This window comes from Onychostoma macrolepis, chromosome 15 (assembly GCF_012432095.1).
Source record: "Onychostoma macrolepis isolate SWU-2019 chromosome 15, ASM1243209v1, whole genome shotgun sequence".
NCBI lineage: Eukaryota > Metazoa > Chordata > Actinopteri > Cypriniformes > Cyprinidae > Onychostoma > Onychostoma macrolepis.
In genome coordinates this window covers 17,719,701-17,733,108 of record NC_081169.1, presented here as the reverse complement: position 1 = coordinate 17,733,108, position 13,408 = coordinate 17,719,701, and the positions used below count along the sequence as shown (strand labels likewise).

Genomic DNA, 13,408 nt, shown 5'->3' with positions numbered 1-13,408 from the left:
CACATATCAGATGGGGTTTGGGATTTACAAATGGACAATCTTGGGTTGTTTCCCAGACTGTCCTTGGGCAAATTTACTGCTTTGTCAAATGCAATCTGTTGCTGGAGGACCAGGCACCGTGACTATCCAGGAATCGGTCCCCAACTGTTTTTCACCAAGCATTATGGGATTGCTCAGAGGGTAAATGATTGTATTTTGCATGCAGACACTGGCAGGACCTGGGCTACCTGATCATTTACATCACTGGACGTCCAGACATGCAGAAGCAGAGGGTTGTGTCCTGGCTGTCTCAGCACAACTTCCCTCAGGGGATGATCTTCTTCTCGGAGGGGTTGGTGCACGACCCTCTTCGCCAGAAAACCATCTTCCTCAGGAACTTGGTGCAAGAGGTTAGTTTTCTGCTACCATGTCCACATATTTGGTATATAGGTCATTCCTGTTTTGCAGTACCTTTTGAACTCTGTAACTGTAAAATATGAATATGCCTGTGTTGTAGTTTAAGGAAGTGTTTCTATAAAAGGGTACACTACTGCTCTGGTTAAGCTCAGGCACTTTATGAGTCATAACTTATGTGCACATTTTAAAACGAACAGGATGCCTATCAGGATGGAAATAAAAAGCTGTATTTAACCAATGCTCAAAGAGGGATTAAGAAGTAGCATACATTTTGCAATTGTTTAATTAACCATCTTTGAAATGTTATGACATTTTATATAGGTTTGGAAATTTGATCAAGTAAAAGAGTTGAGAGTAAGATAAACAAAGACCACAAAACATCAAAGATTGCAAAAACTTGCTGGTGCTTTTGCTGTTGGTTTCACACCAAAAAATGAAGAATTTTTAACATGATGTAAAGTGAAATTTAAGAAATATTTTTTATATTAAAGAAAAGATTAATGAAGAAACACTTAAAAATAAATAAATAGGGATGCATTAGATTCAAAATACATTTTATTTAGAAAGGATGCAGTAAATTGATCAAAAATGAATACTTTTTATTCAAAGAGGATTTATTCAATTAATCAAAAGTGAAGGTTAGGAAATTTGTTACACAAGATTTATATTTCAAGGAAATGCTGTTCTTTTGAACTTTCTATTGTTTCTTGGGAAAAAAGCACTAACACAAACATATTAAACACTGCAACTGTTTTCAATTTTCATAGTAAAAAGTAATATTTCTTGAGCACCAAATCAGCATATTAGAATGATTTCTGTAACCCTGAAGACTTTTGTCAATTCAAAGAGTGTTGACAATTCAGCTTTGTCATTATAGGAATAAATTACATTTTAAAATATACTCTAATAGAAAATAATTATTTCAAATTGTAACAATATTTCATGATATTGTTTTTACTGTATTTTTGATCAAATAAAGCAGCTGTGGTAAGCATAAGAGACTCCTTTTAAAAACATAAAAAATCTTACTGACCCCACCAACTTTTGAATGACGGAGTGTACATTTCAAATACTGCATTTGATGGAGACATGAAAATATACCACATAGTAGGAATGAAGAGTAAGAAACATCATTTTTCTTTACTCCTTTATTTCTGCTTCTCTTGGTCCATCTTATTCACGCTTGCTTCCTCTGTCTCACGCATGAGTAGTCACACAGGAACTGAGGTGTTTTTGTAGTGTATCCTCAGGCCGTCTATCACACTTTGCCCTTTTCTCATGTTGGCAGTGTCACATTAAAATCAACTGGGCCTACGGCTCCATGAAGGACATTTCCGTCTACAGCATGCTGGGCCTCAATCCCAACCAGATATATATAGTGGGACGGCCCTCTAAGAAGTACCAGAATCAGTGCCAGGTTAACTAACTTTGATTTCAATCATTGTCTTTCATTCAGTTTCCCCCATAACTGGTCAAAATGAATCTAGTTTCTCTAATATCTTTTCATGTCTTCTGATCTACCACAGTTCCTGAGTGAGGGTTATGCAGTGCATCTCTCCTCCCTGCAGTTCAGTCACAGAGCCCGGCCCAAGAAGAGCTCCTCGGTGCGAATGGTTCTTCGAAAGGGCTCATTTGGTCTGTCAGCTAAACCGGACTTCCTGTGTAAGCGGACACACCTTCGCCGCACAATGTCGGTGCAGCAGCCTGAGCCACCCATGACACCCAACCCTAAACCAGAGCGAGCTCAGAGCCAGCCCGAGTCGGACAAGGACCACGGAGGTGGAGGGGGTCCAGGCCATGCCATGTGGGCACGGGGGTCCATGCACCGTGGCGACACCACTCCCTGACCCAAGAGAAACATAGGAGGGATGGAAAGGACAGATGGTAATGATCTCGCGGTGGACTGAGCCCAGGTAAGCTGTAGTTTTAAGCCTGTTTTGCATACTTTTATATTTTTTTTTACGTAAACATGCTCTAGACCAGTGGATCTCAACCAGGGAGCCGGGACCCACTAGTGGGCCACAAGATGGCTTGAATTTAAAATAAGGCTTAAAATGGCAATATAAATAAGCTTTAAATAAATATAAATAAAGCTATAAATGAATATATAAGCTATAAATGAAATAAATAACTAAATTAAGCTTCTTTTTTTTTTTAAAGGCTCACTGAAATATATTTATTCATATAATTTTCCCCCTTAACTATGGCCATTTTTAACAACCTAGGAATTTTAAAAGTGTGATTTCCAGACCTGGAAGTCATGGAAATTAATGTAAATTTAAAATACTTCAATATTTTTTTATAATTTTTTATATTTTATATAAATGCTTAAAAGTATTTAATGAATATAACTGTTACATTTTAAAATATACATAAAATGTGTTTTTATGGGTAGAAATTACTTGAGTAAAAAATAATAATTAATAAAAACTGTAATCACAGATTATTGGTAATAAAATGTAAACCATAAGGAGCATTTAGCTTTTGAAATTTAAATGATTTAATGTAATTTTCTCCCCATTCCGTTTTTTCTGTATTTTTAAAGGCAAAATATACCGTGTTGAACAGTCCCTTAGGCTTTTTTGTTTTGTCTCTAATGCATAACAAACAGATTTTGTGCATGGATAGGGCATGACCATGTTTTAAATTTGAGTTAAATTAAAATTTCAAATGAGCACACATCTAATATTCTCACCGCATTACCATTGCGCTGTACAATATTCCTAAATTCAGTCTCAGCATCGCCGAATTCATAACCCAAAATTTGTATTCAGAACCTAGCAAGACCTCAACCCCCACGATATCTGTTTGCAACCCTCCTTGAATGATTTAGCGGCTTTATCCCGGCAAATAGAGAAAAAGTGATTAGGGACAGTACTAGTGGCTCGACATCCTTCCGAAACCTTGCCATTAAATGAGAAGGTACCCCTCCTCTAGCTCTGGTTCATTCATAATCAGGACTGTAAAAAAGGCTGAAGAATTATTAATAGAGCTCGGGCCTCCCACCGCCTCATCTCCCATCACGCCGTGCAAATCTGAATGCAAATGCTCCTCTGCTGGGCCCGGTGATCCGCAAATAAGAGTGCCCAGACATGCCCCGACTCAAGCGCTCTTCCCTTTTGCCAAATAATGTTTGCCTGATGAGATAGATGCCGACCACGGCCTGCTTGTGGCTCCTTGGGAAACCGTTTGTAATTTTCTCTGATGATTTTCATAATTAAATAGATATTTATATGGGTGCTCAGTGAAGCGTGGCTGCTGTGTGAAGCGCTCTTTGATTCACAATCTCTTTTCTCCTTCAACCCCACAGCATCTTTACTCCTTCTGCTGATATTACACCATAAAATAAGACAAATCCCACCTGAGCTGATAAAAACTCCTCAGTGAAGTGCCATCCGCATGGATCTGACACAACGACGCACAAACTCTGAGTCCTGATGCTTTGTTTCGGCAACAGGAGCAGAGGAGAATTCTGTTTCTAAATTCAGTTTCATCCGCCTGTGATGCTTTGGAGAACTTCTGGATTGATTTTAGCATCGTACAAAGGATTCCTCGCATCGCCCATCAGGAACAAAGAGGATATCTGATAAGATCCTTAGAGAAAACATCAAATTTCCTCACGCCTAAGCAATACGGAGGAAGAGGGAGGGTGAGCATCCCGCTGCTCGGACAGGTGGCAGCGCTGACTCCTGCAATAATCCCTCTGTTTTAATATTGCAGGCATTTGTCTGCTCTCTGGGCGGCTGTCTATGGCCCACTTGTGGCCAGACGGACTTGCAAACTGTACATTAACCTTTTGTGCCAGTGTGGCGACCAGGCCTGAACTCTTGTCGCCCCTGTCTGTGTTCAGTCGCTCAGCCAGAACAGAGTCTGACAGCGATGGCCACTGCTACTGAACTCCGCCCACTCCTCTGCCGGGTCACGCCACGACTGCAGAAGCATATTTACAACCATCGGTGGTTCTTCTTGTGCCTGTCTCTCACTCGTGTTGTAAATATATAATAAGTGGCACTGAGGCGAACTGAGTATGTACAGGATGATGCATTTGTGTGTGGCAATAGCTGACTCCAGCAGTGCTCACACTGCAATGAAGCATTTTCTTAATTGTGACCCTGGTCCACAAAACCAGTCTTAAGTCGCTGGGGTATATTTGTAGCAATAGCCAAAAATACATCGTATGGGTCAAAATTATCGATTATTATTTTATGCCAAAAATCATTAGGATATTAAGTAAAGATCATGTTCCATGAAGATATTTTGTTAATTTATTACCATAAATGTATCTCAACTTAAATTTTGATTAGTAAAATGCATTGCTAAGAACTTCATTTGGACAACTTTAAAGGTGTTTTTCTCAATATTTAGATTTTTTTGCACCCTCAGATTCCAGATTTTCAAATAGTGGTATCTCAGCCAAATATTGTCCGATCCTAACAAACCATACATCAATGGAAAGGTTTTAAATTTACACTTAAGACTGGTTTTGTCATCCAGGGTCACAATTGGTATTTTTTCCTCTTTTTCAGTACAAATATTTAAACATCCTTAAGCAAGATAAATTTACATGAAGAATAAAATTATTTTCAGACAGTATATATCGGGAATAAATAAATAAATTGAAAAACTGATTATAGCATCAGTGTAAGAAAAATGATCATAATAATAATAATAATAATAAACAAATGATTTCCATATTAAATAAAATAAAGTTCTTTTAAACTTTCTATTCATCAAATCCTGAAGAAAAAAACATGTATTATGGTTTTCACAAAATATTAAGCACTGCATTTGTATTCAACACTGATAGTAATAAGAAATGTTTCTTGAGCGGCAAATCAGCATATTAGAATGATTTCTGAAGGATCATGTGACACTGAAGACTCCATAACAGGAATAATTAACATTTTAAAGTATATTAAAATACAAAACACATTTCAACATATTACTGTTTTAGTGTATTTTTGATCAAATAAATGCATACTTGATGAGCATAAGAGACTTCTTTCATAAACATTATAAAAGTTTACTGACCTCAGACTTTGGAACAGTAATATAAATTTAAAATATACATTCTCTTAATTCTTTATTTTGCTTCTCAATTAAATGTATCTTTTTATGAATGCTCGGATATTTTGACTGAAAACCAAGATTAAAAAATAGCACACCTTAAATTGCCAAATAACCATTTTATATTTGTATTGTAAAGTGACTGTGGTTGTCAAGATGTCGTTGTGTCACATTATTGGTCTTATCGCTACGACAACTTGCGCAAACACAACACGTTGATATTGTTTACATGTAAATCCATCTAACTGGGTACGATGGTCTTGTTGAAGAACATACTATATTAGTATTTTAAACTATACTTGAGGACAACCTTTGTGTTACAATAAATAAATGTAAATCAACAAAAGACACTATCAGGCCACTATAATGCTCGAGGGTGTCCATACTCAATAGTTCTTGTAATGTCACATTTTCCTATCGTAGTTACTGATTTTGGTATTTTGTATGGGGCTGTCTATTGAAAATTGCAGTTGCACAGCGAAAGTATTTGTAATTTTATTTTGTTGTATATTTAACTGTAAATCTTTATATAACACTAAAGACGGTGTGAAAGTGGGTAGGCATGAGTGTTTTGGTCTGTATCTACGTGTGCGCATGTCTGTTACATGTATGCAAGTCTCGTGTGAGTGTTAGTTTGGAGATATTTTGTATTTACTGTACATATTTTTAATTCGGAGATCGTGCTAGTGGCCTTTTGATCCTCTGATAGTTATAAACTAAGCCTGTAATTTGTGGAGATTTTATAGGCAAACTTTTTAATTCATTCGTGTGTGATCATTGCTGAATTGTCAAATATATATGAACGTGTTTTCAGCCTTATCAAGATGTATATTTATTTGTCTAATATCTATATTCTCAGATGGTGTGTGAAAAAGTATATTTGTATTTTAAAAACATGTAAAGTGCATATATTCAGTACACGACTGTGTCAAGGCCTCTTGACAACATGTATTATTGTGGTATTTGGTCCAGTATTGGTCTATTTCAGTGGATGTGCTTCTGTTGGGCCTATACCGAGCTGTATACTCATTCTTCAATAAATCATTATAAATCCTGCTTGATATATCTGTGTAAACTTTAGCTCTGTCAGTGCTGTGAAGATGTGTGAAGTTGTGACCTTTTCTCTGACCAGCCAGAAAGGTGAGTGCAGCTCTATCAATTCACACACACAACATCAGAGGAAGCAGCTCAGAGTTTTCACGCTAAATTACTCTGTCAAGAGTAGCTATGCTCTAGATGGACTATTCCTGTTCTTTAATATGTATGCTAATTATTACGCTGGTATAAATGATACCTGAGCAAAACCAAAACACACCAGTCGCTTTTGTCTTCCTCATTCAATTCTGTTTGAGTAGTTTAAACCGAGTGCAAATAACATCTGTCCTTGAAAGCGACAAATGTGCAGACAGCAGGTTTCCAGTGAAATTAACTTTTTCTTTCCCCCTCAAGGGACAGTTTTTTTCCTTGCAGGATATCATCTGTGGTCTTTTAAAGTCAGCAGGTGAACAAATGCTCTCAGTGGCTGTCACCATTAATGAATGTGTCCCGCTCATTCTTTGGGATGCTGTAGAAATGGCCCTTTAATCACAAATCACACACTTTAGCTGATTAATGCTCCAGGCATGTGCCGGAGAGGTCGGCATGTGCAAATTGTGTGAACGTATCGCTGGGATTATTGATGGACGCTTTTTAATCTATTGTTCTCGATGTGCCAGCATTGTTGCACATTCTTTGATTGAATGGGTCTTCGTTTTGGATTCACTGCTTGCAAATATTGCAGATAATTGCTTGTTTATTAACAAAATGAGGATTAAAAGGAATAATTTCCTTTCTAGAGTGCAAAGCAAAATTCATGTTTGTATTTTGGTGTCATTGGGTTGCTTTGAAAAGAAAATGTCCTGCCCATGCTATTCTGTGTGTTTTTGTTTTTTTTATAGCTTAGGGGCATAAGATTTTAACTCAATTTTTCCTTTTATGGAAAAAATGGAGCCACAAATGTTTTTCAAAGGCGGGGACCATATCTGCAACATCACAAAGGAGAAACAAAGCCTATTTCAATCTGATATTATACTGTAGCTTCAAAAAATGAATAATTACACATTAGTGCCTTGATAATCATTATGAAGATTGGTCCCAGCATGGCACCATCTATTAGTTTCTGTTTTGTTTTTTTTCCACTCCAGCCTTTTTATGGAAGTCAATCAAACACTCGACACATTATAGATATCATTCCAGTCAAGAGGGCCCTTAAGACCAGCAGTTTAATTGGCGCGTTCTTTCAGCATTACCGTGTAGATTTGTGTGAATCTGGGGGACTGTTGTTACTTCCTGGATGATTTTGGAATGAGTACAGATGTTTTGACCTGACAAGAAAGACTCGGGGATAGAGAGCTTACCCTGAAAGCAGACCTTCTGCAAAATGAACACAAATACACACTAGTGTTCTCTCACACAAACGTGCAGCAGCCCGTCTGTCATAATCCATATCCTGCTACAGAACATTCTTCAGTTGCCGGGTCAAGCCCATGAGCCCCTGGGGACTAGTTTGTTCATGGGAAAGTCATGTAGTATCCAGCAGCATCTCCAGCAAGCCTGGTAAAGGCTTCTGAATCATCATTACTGTGATAGCTGAAAATGTTCAGGATTTTAAAATATTCACAGTGTATGCATGTACAATTATAATTTTGTATGATTTACATGTTCTACAATTCTTAAACCAGCCTTTCTGTTGTTTTTGCTGGGTTTTTCGGTTTTTATTTTTGTTCATAGTTTTTTCTGTTATTTAGTTTTTGTATTTTTTGAATTATTTGTATTATAAAATAATATATTATTAGATAATTTTATTTCTTTATTTTATTTGTACTGTGCTTTGTAGCAGTGTTTTGTTTGTTTACTTTTTTTGTGTGATTTTAGTCCTGTTTATTTTCTGTTAGTTTGTCTTTTTTACTGTGCTTTTGATTTTTGTTGTATTGCATTGTGGTTTTGTGCATTTTGTTTTGTAATGTGCTTTTAATTTATTTTGTGTTGCTTTGTGGTTACTGTTTTGTCTTGTGGTTTTATTTATTTTTTTTTTTTTATTTAGATGTGGCTTTGCTGCATTTTGATTTGTTCTGTTAATTTCTTCTCTACTTCATGATATAATGATTTTTTTCTTCTTCATGCTCTGACACCACATTGGACTCTGCTTTCAACCTAAGCATGAATATTTAACTTGAATGTCATATCTTTTGTGGTTTTAGATGGCATGACTTCATCCAGCCTTACAGTAATGTGTAACCTATTAGATGCTGAAATCATTGTGGTGAATCATTCAGATGATTCAGCCCATAATTTGACATCTATCCTATCCAGAAAAATAATTATTACATAATCTCTTCCATCCATTAAAGCCTGGTAACCAGTGATGAAATGTCTTCGTGAAAACTAGTCATTTCCATATTTTATTTTAAGATTCATGAGCTATGATTGTGAAATTTTGGCACATCTGTTATATGTACTTTCATAACTTAAGAGGAAAACAACTCATACGTTTAATGTATGAGGAGGAGGTAACTTAGTGAATAATAATGTCCTAGTGGTAACTAGTATGTTTTTTTCCCATCAAGGCCCTGAAAAGCAGTTTGACCTGTTCTTGCTGTCACTCTAGTGTATACAAAGACACTTTGGAGAAGAACGTGACAGAGGAAATAAGTTCTATTAAAGATTTTTGTGCCACAGTTGAAAGCCTCAGGGGATTTAATGTGACACGTGACCACCCTGGTGTCCTGGTTCAGAGCGTAACCATTCTCCAGCCTGACATTGAGGGTTAGCATGTACAGAACAGCCTCAATCACTGTTGCCGCTTTCATTCTCTAGAGGGGGATGTGCACTGTGTACTAGCCTTTCTGATTGCAAAATGATCAATATTGCAGTGTTAACCACAACGCAACGGGGCTGTTTTTACGTCATTCAAACCAATTATCTTTGAAAGTACATTCTCTCTAAAATAGTCTGACAAGAATGGACAATAAGAGGTTCCCATCACCTCCTCACAGGGCTCACAGTATTTGTCCATCTTCATTAGATGGAGACTTTGGATTCAGGTGAAGGTGACCTGGTGATCTTCTAAGGTCAGATTATTTCCTCCATTTGTTCCTTTTCCAGGAAGCTGGTTTATTTGTGTTCAGTTGAGGTAACTATAAAAGAAATTCAACAAAAAGTAGAAAATTGAATGTGATTGAATTGAATGCTGTCTGCTTAATTCTTTCTCTCACTGCACAATTGATTGTGATTGCATAATTTCATTAAACCATCTGCCAAACGAGAATCTACTGTGCGTAACAACATGCCAAAACTGTATATAACTGGTTAGGAAACAATTTTATGATATGACTGGCTTGAAGTCTCTCTTTTTTTTTTCCCTCCCTAGACCAATCCTGTCTGGGATGTCTGGAGTGCCTGAAATGTCAGGGTTTGAGCTTTGTTTTCCTATAGTTTACATATTTGCATTGTTCATATCAACCAATTGTCACATACAAGGTGATGTGGGATCTACAGAGAACGGTCAAAACTGTGAGATATAAACTCTTGGAAAAAGAGGACATATGGTCATCCTACTATTAGTAGAATTATTAAAAAAATTTCATAGATGTGTTCAATTTCACTATGAATAAAACTTTGCACACAGCTTTTTCGACAAGAGGGCTCTTAAAAGTGTAAATAAGTCATATTAAATTAAATTACGTTTAATTTGAAGTGTGATGTTTTCTATGCTGTCCTCATTTTGCTTCCATTCAGGTTCTTCCGGACATCAATTTCAAAGCTTAGAATGGCCAAGTAAACATTTAGAAAAGCTACCCATTATAAATTCATCAAACCGACTGAAATCTTAATAATGCATCTCGCTGACTCTGAAAAGTGTGTAAATGTCAAATTCACCATCTTTTTGTACTACAAATGTGTCAAGAGAGTTTGTGCAGGATAAATGATGCTGTTATTTTCCTATGTGCTAGGCTGCTGGGTGGCATAGAAAGTACAGGAGAGGGTGAAAGGCCCTTCACATTTAGGTTATTTTCATTCCAGACTGCCAAAGCTAAACATAGAGGACAATACATTATACCTGACAGAAATAGCCAACAGTGGGCTGAGAGTGTTTTGAGAGCCCACTTCTGTTTATAGCACGAAAACCGGAGCGGGAATAAACAAGCACCTGACCCATAAGTCACATTCGACAGCGGGATTTGACGCATCTGTAGGTGGAAATCAAGCCGTATTGATTTGGACTGTACCAGTAAACTAAAAAACAGTGCCAAAGAGTCAACATAATAGGCAGAATTTCATTAGCTGTATCATTTGCTGTCACCCTCCCTGCTCTCTAAAGCAATTTGTTTGAGCTGATTGGTGAAACCGGGATGTAGGCCTATATGTGGAGAGAATACTGTGAGAGACTGTCATTGAAACGCTATTTAAGAACAGCGCGCTCCTCGGAATTTAATCGCTACTAAATCTACACGGAATCGTCTTGTTAGCCGTCTTCAACAGCCTGTTCAAACTTATTGTTGTTGGCAAAACATGGCGACGCAATCTCCATCATGTCAGCCCAAATCATGCGTTTCAGTTTGCTTATAGATCAAGACGTGTTTGCATAGTAATCCTACGGTTGCCATGGAGACCCCTGTTCCTCTCTGCGCCGCATCCTGGCTAATTAGTGGATGATCACACCTTGACGATACACAAAATCTGGTGCGGAAAATTAAATCTGCAGAATTAAGCGTATGTAAATGTCGTATTACAAACAATTAGAGAAGTTAACAAAACAACCAGCACGATTTAGCCTGCTGCTTTGACTTTGGAGTCATTCTAGGAATGTACAGACTCCAAGTGTTGATTTTATAAACATAAAATGTGTTTTATTCAATTCTGTCTTCGTGTGCTGCAGAGTGGTATTGAAGTAAATAGTCAGGTTTTCAGTCGGGAGGTGGGCGCCATTTTATTTTATGGAAGCATACCTGTAGCTAAATTCAGTTTGAAATGTGCAATATATAAAATAGCAAAATGAAAATTATTATACCTACACTAGTTTTAATATGTAAAATTAAACATATATTTTAAAGCTTTATAAGTTGCAAAATTAAAATGAAAATGTATTACCCAAATTGAATAGATATGTTTAACATATCCAAGCAAAAATTGTAGCAAAATTATCATTTAAATGTCATTTTTCCTCAGGGGCAGGGGCTTCGGGGGCTGGAGCCCCTGCCCTTTTTTCAAAATTATTCTAATTGCCTCTCTCAGATAAATATCAATGATATTGTGGTCAATAAAACAAAAAGCATTTGAATTCTAATTAACATGACAATGTGTACAAAACGGTAACTAATCGCTCAAAAGTCTGAAAATTCCTGTTTATTTTTTACATATCTGTCAATCTGAGGCGCTGCTATGGGTTGCGTGTGTTTTGCTTGACTGACTGATATTCCAGTCTGTTCGGAAACCATAGGCTCTCGAGCCATATATGGTTCTTTCAGTGAGTGAGTCGACGGAAGGAAAAAAATAAACCAAATAATATTTTAAACTTTTTTTTTTTCACCAACAATCAAAGCTAGTGTGTCGATTGAATTAAAAATCCATATATTATATATTTTAGAATATTAGGCTACATAATTCATCAATGCCCGTTTGTCAGGCTATAATACACCAACCAGTCATGATCTGGCTCAAGTTCAAATTTCATTGGACAATAATGTGAAGTGGAGCGGACATTTTCCATTCTTATTCATAAATCGGTAGAAAATAACATGGGACAGACGAGCTTATTTGTGGACCGATCTGGATCTGCGGTTTGTCTCATTTTATGAAACAAATTAGCCTACATCCCTGAGAAAATATATGCTGAATGACTACAAAAGCACTGCACAAAACAAAAGTAATCAGTAATGGTAATCAGTAGGCTATTCAATTCAATTATTTATGTATGAAATCCTACACAGTTTACTATTTGATGAAACTCTCAAAGAAGCCCAAGTGCCACCTACAGGCCTATTATGTGAAGTGTAGGCTGGCGAAATGGTGACGTGAAAGGACTTTATTATATTACCATTTTTGATAATTATGCAGCATTATGAAAGTGCCTTATGCTCATCAAGCCTGCATTTATTTGATCAAAAATACAGAAAAACTGTAATATTATGAAATATTACAATTTAAAAGAATGTTTTTCTATTTTAATATACTTTAAAATATTTGTTTCTGTGATTCAAAGCTGAATTTTCAGCATCATTACTCCAGTCTTCAATGGATGGTCCTTCAGAAATCATTCTAATACGCTGATTTATTATCAATGTTGGAAACAGTTGTGCTGCTTAATTTTTTTGCTTTTTATTTTAATTATTTATTTCAAAATAGAGATATTTTCTTACAATATCGACCTTTACTATCACTGTTTCTATCAGTTTAACAAATCCTTGCTGAATAAAAACTAATTTCTGAAAAAGAAAAAAAAAGAAAGAAAGAAAGAAAGAAAAAAAATACTGACCGCAAGCTTTTGAACGGAAGTGTATATTGTTACAAAAGTTAATAAATGCTGTTCTTATTTAACTTTTTATTCATCAAAGAATCCTGAAAAAAGTATGACTGGTTTCCAATGTTGCTAATAAATCAGCATTGCATAAAATGTATTTTAAAGTATATAAAAATTTTGATCAAATAAATGCAGGCTTGATGACCATAAGTGACTGCAAAAATATAAAATAGTAATGTATATCTTTTTTTCTCTCTCTCTCACTGCATTTTGCTACAATTATCACGCGGTATCACGATGAAAATGCAATCCCAAGTGTCCTACCCCTAAGTTTAAATGCATTTAGGAAAAACAGCATTTAAATGATTATTTTGCTACAGTTTTTGCTTGGATATGTTAAACATATCTATTCAATTTGGGTAATACATTTTCATTTTCATTTTGCAA

General features: G+C 36.2%; 1 protein-coding gene across 1 annotated transcript in view; it reads left to right on the top strand.

Annotated features, from left to right (window-relative positions):
- Window positions 1-6,518, top strand: part of pitpnm3 (PITPNM family member 3) — a 100,097-nt gene extending 93,579 nt beyond the window's left edge. The window contains exons 17-20 of the mRNA XM_058799864.1: window positions 206-389; window positions 1,685-1,813; window positions 1,923-2,309; window positions 3,707-6,518. Of these exons, the coding sequence (XP_058655847.1) occupies window positions 206-389; window positions 1,685-1,813; window positions 1,923-2,243 (634 nt within the window). The 3' untranslated portion in view covers window positions 2,244-2,309; window positions 3,707-6,518. The remainder of the gene's footprint in view (window positions 1-205; window positions 390-1,684; window positions 1,814-1,922; window positions 2,310-3,706) is intronic.
- Window positions 6,519-13,408: the final 6,890 nt, after the last annotated feature.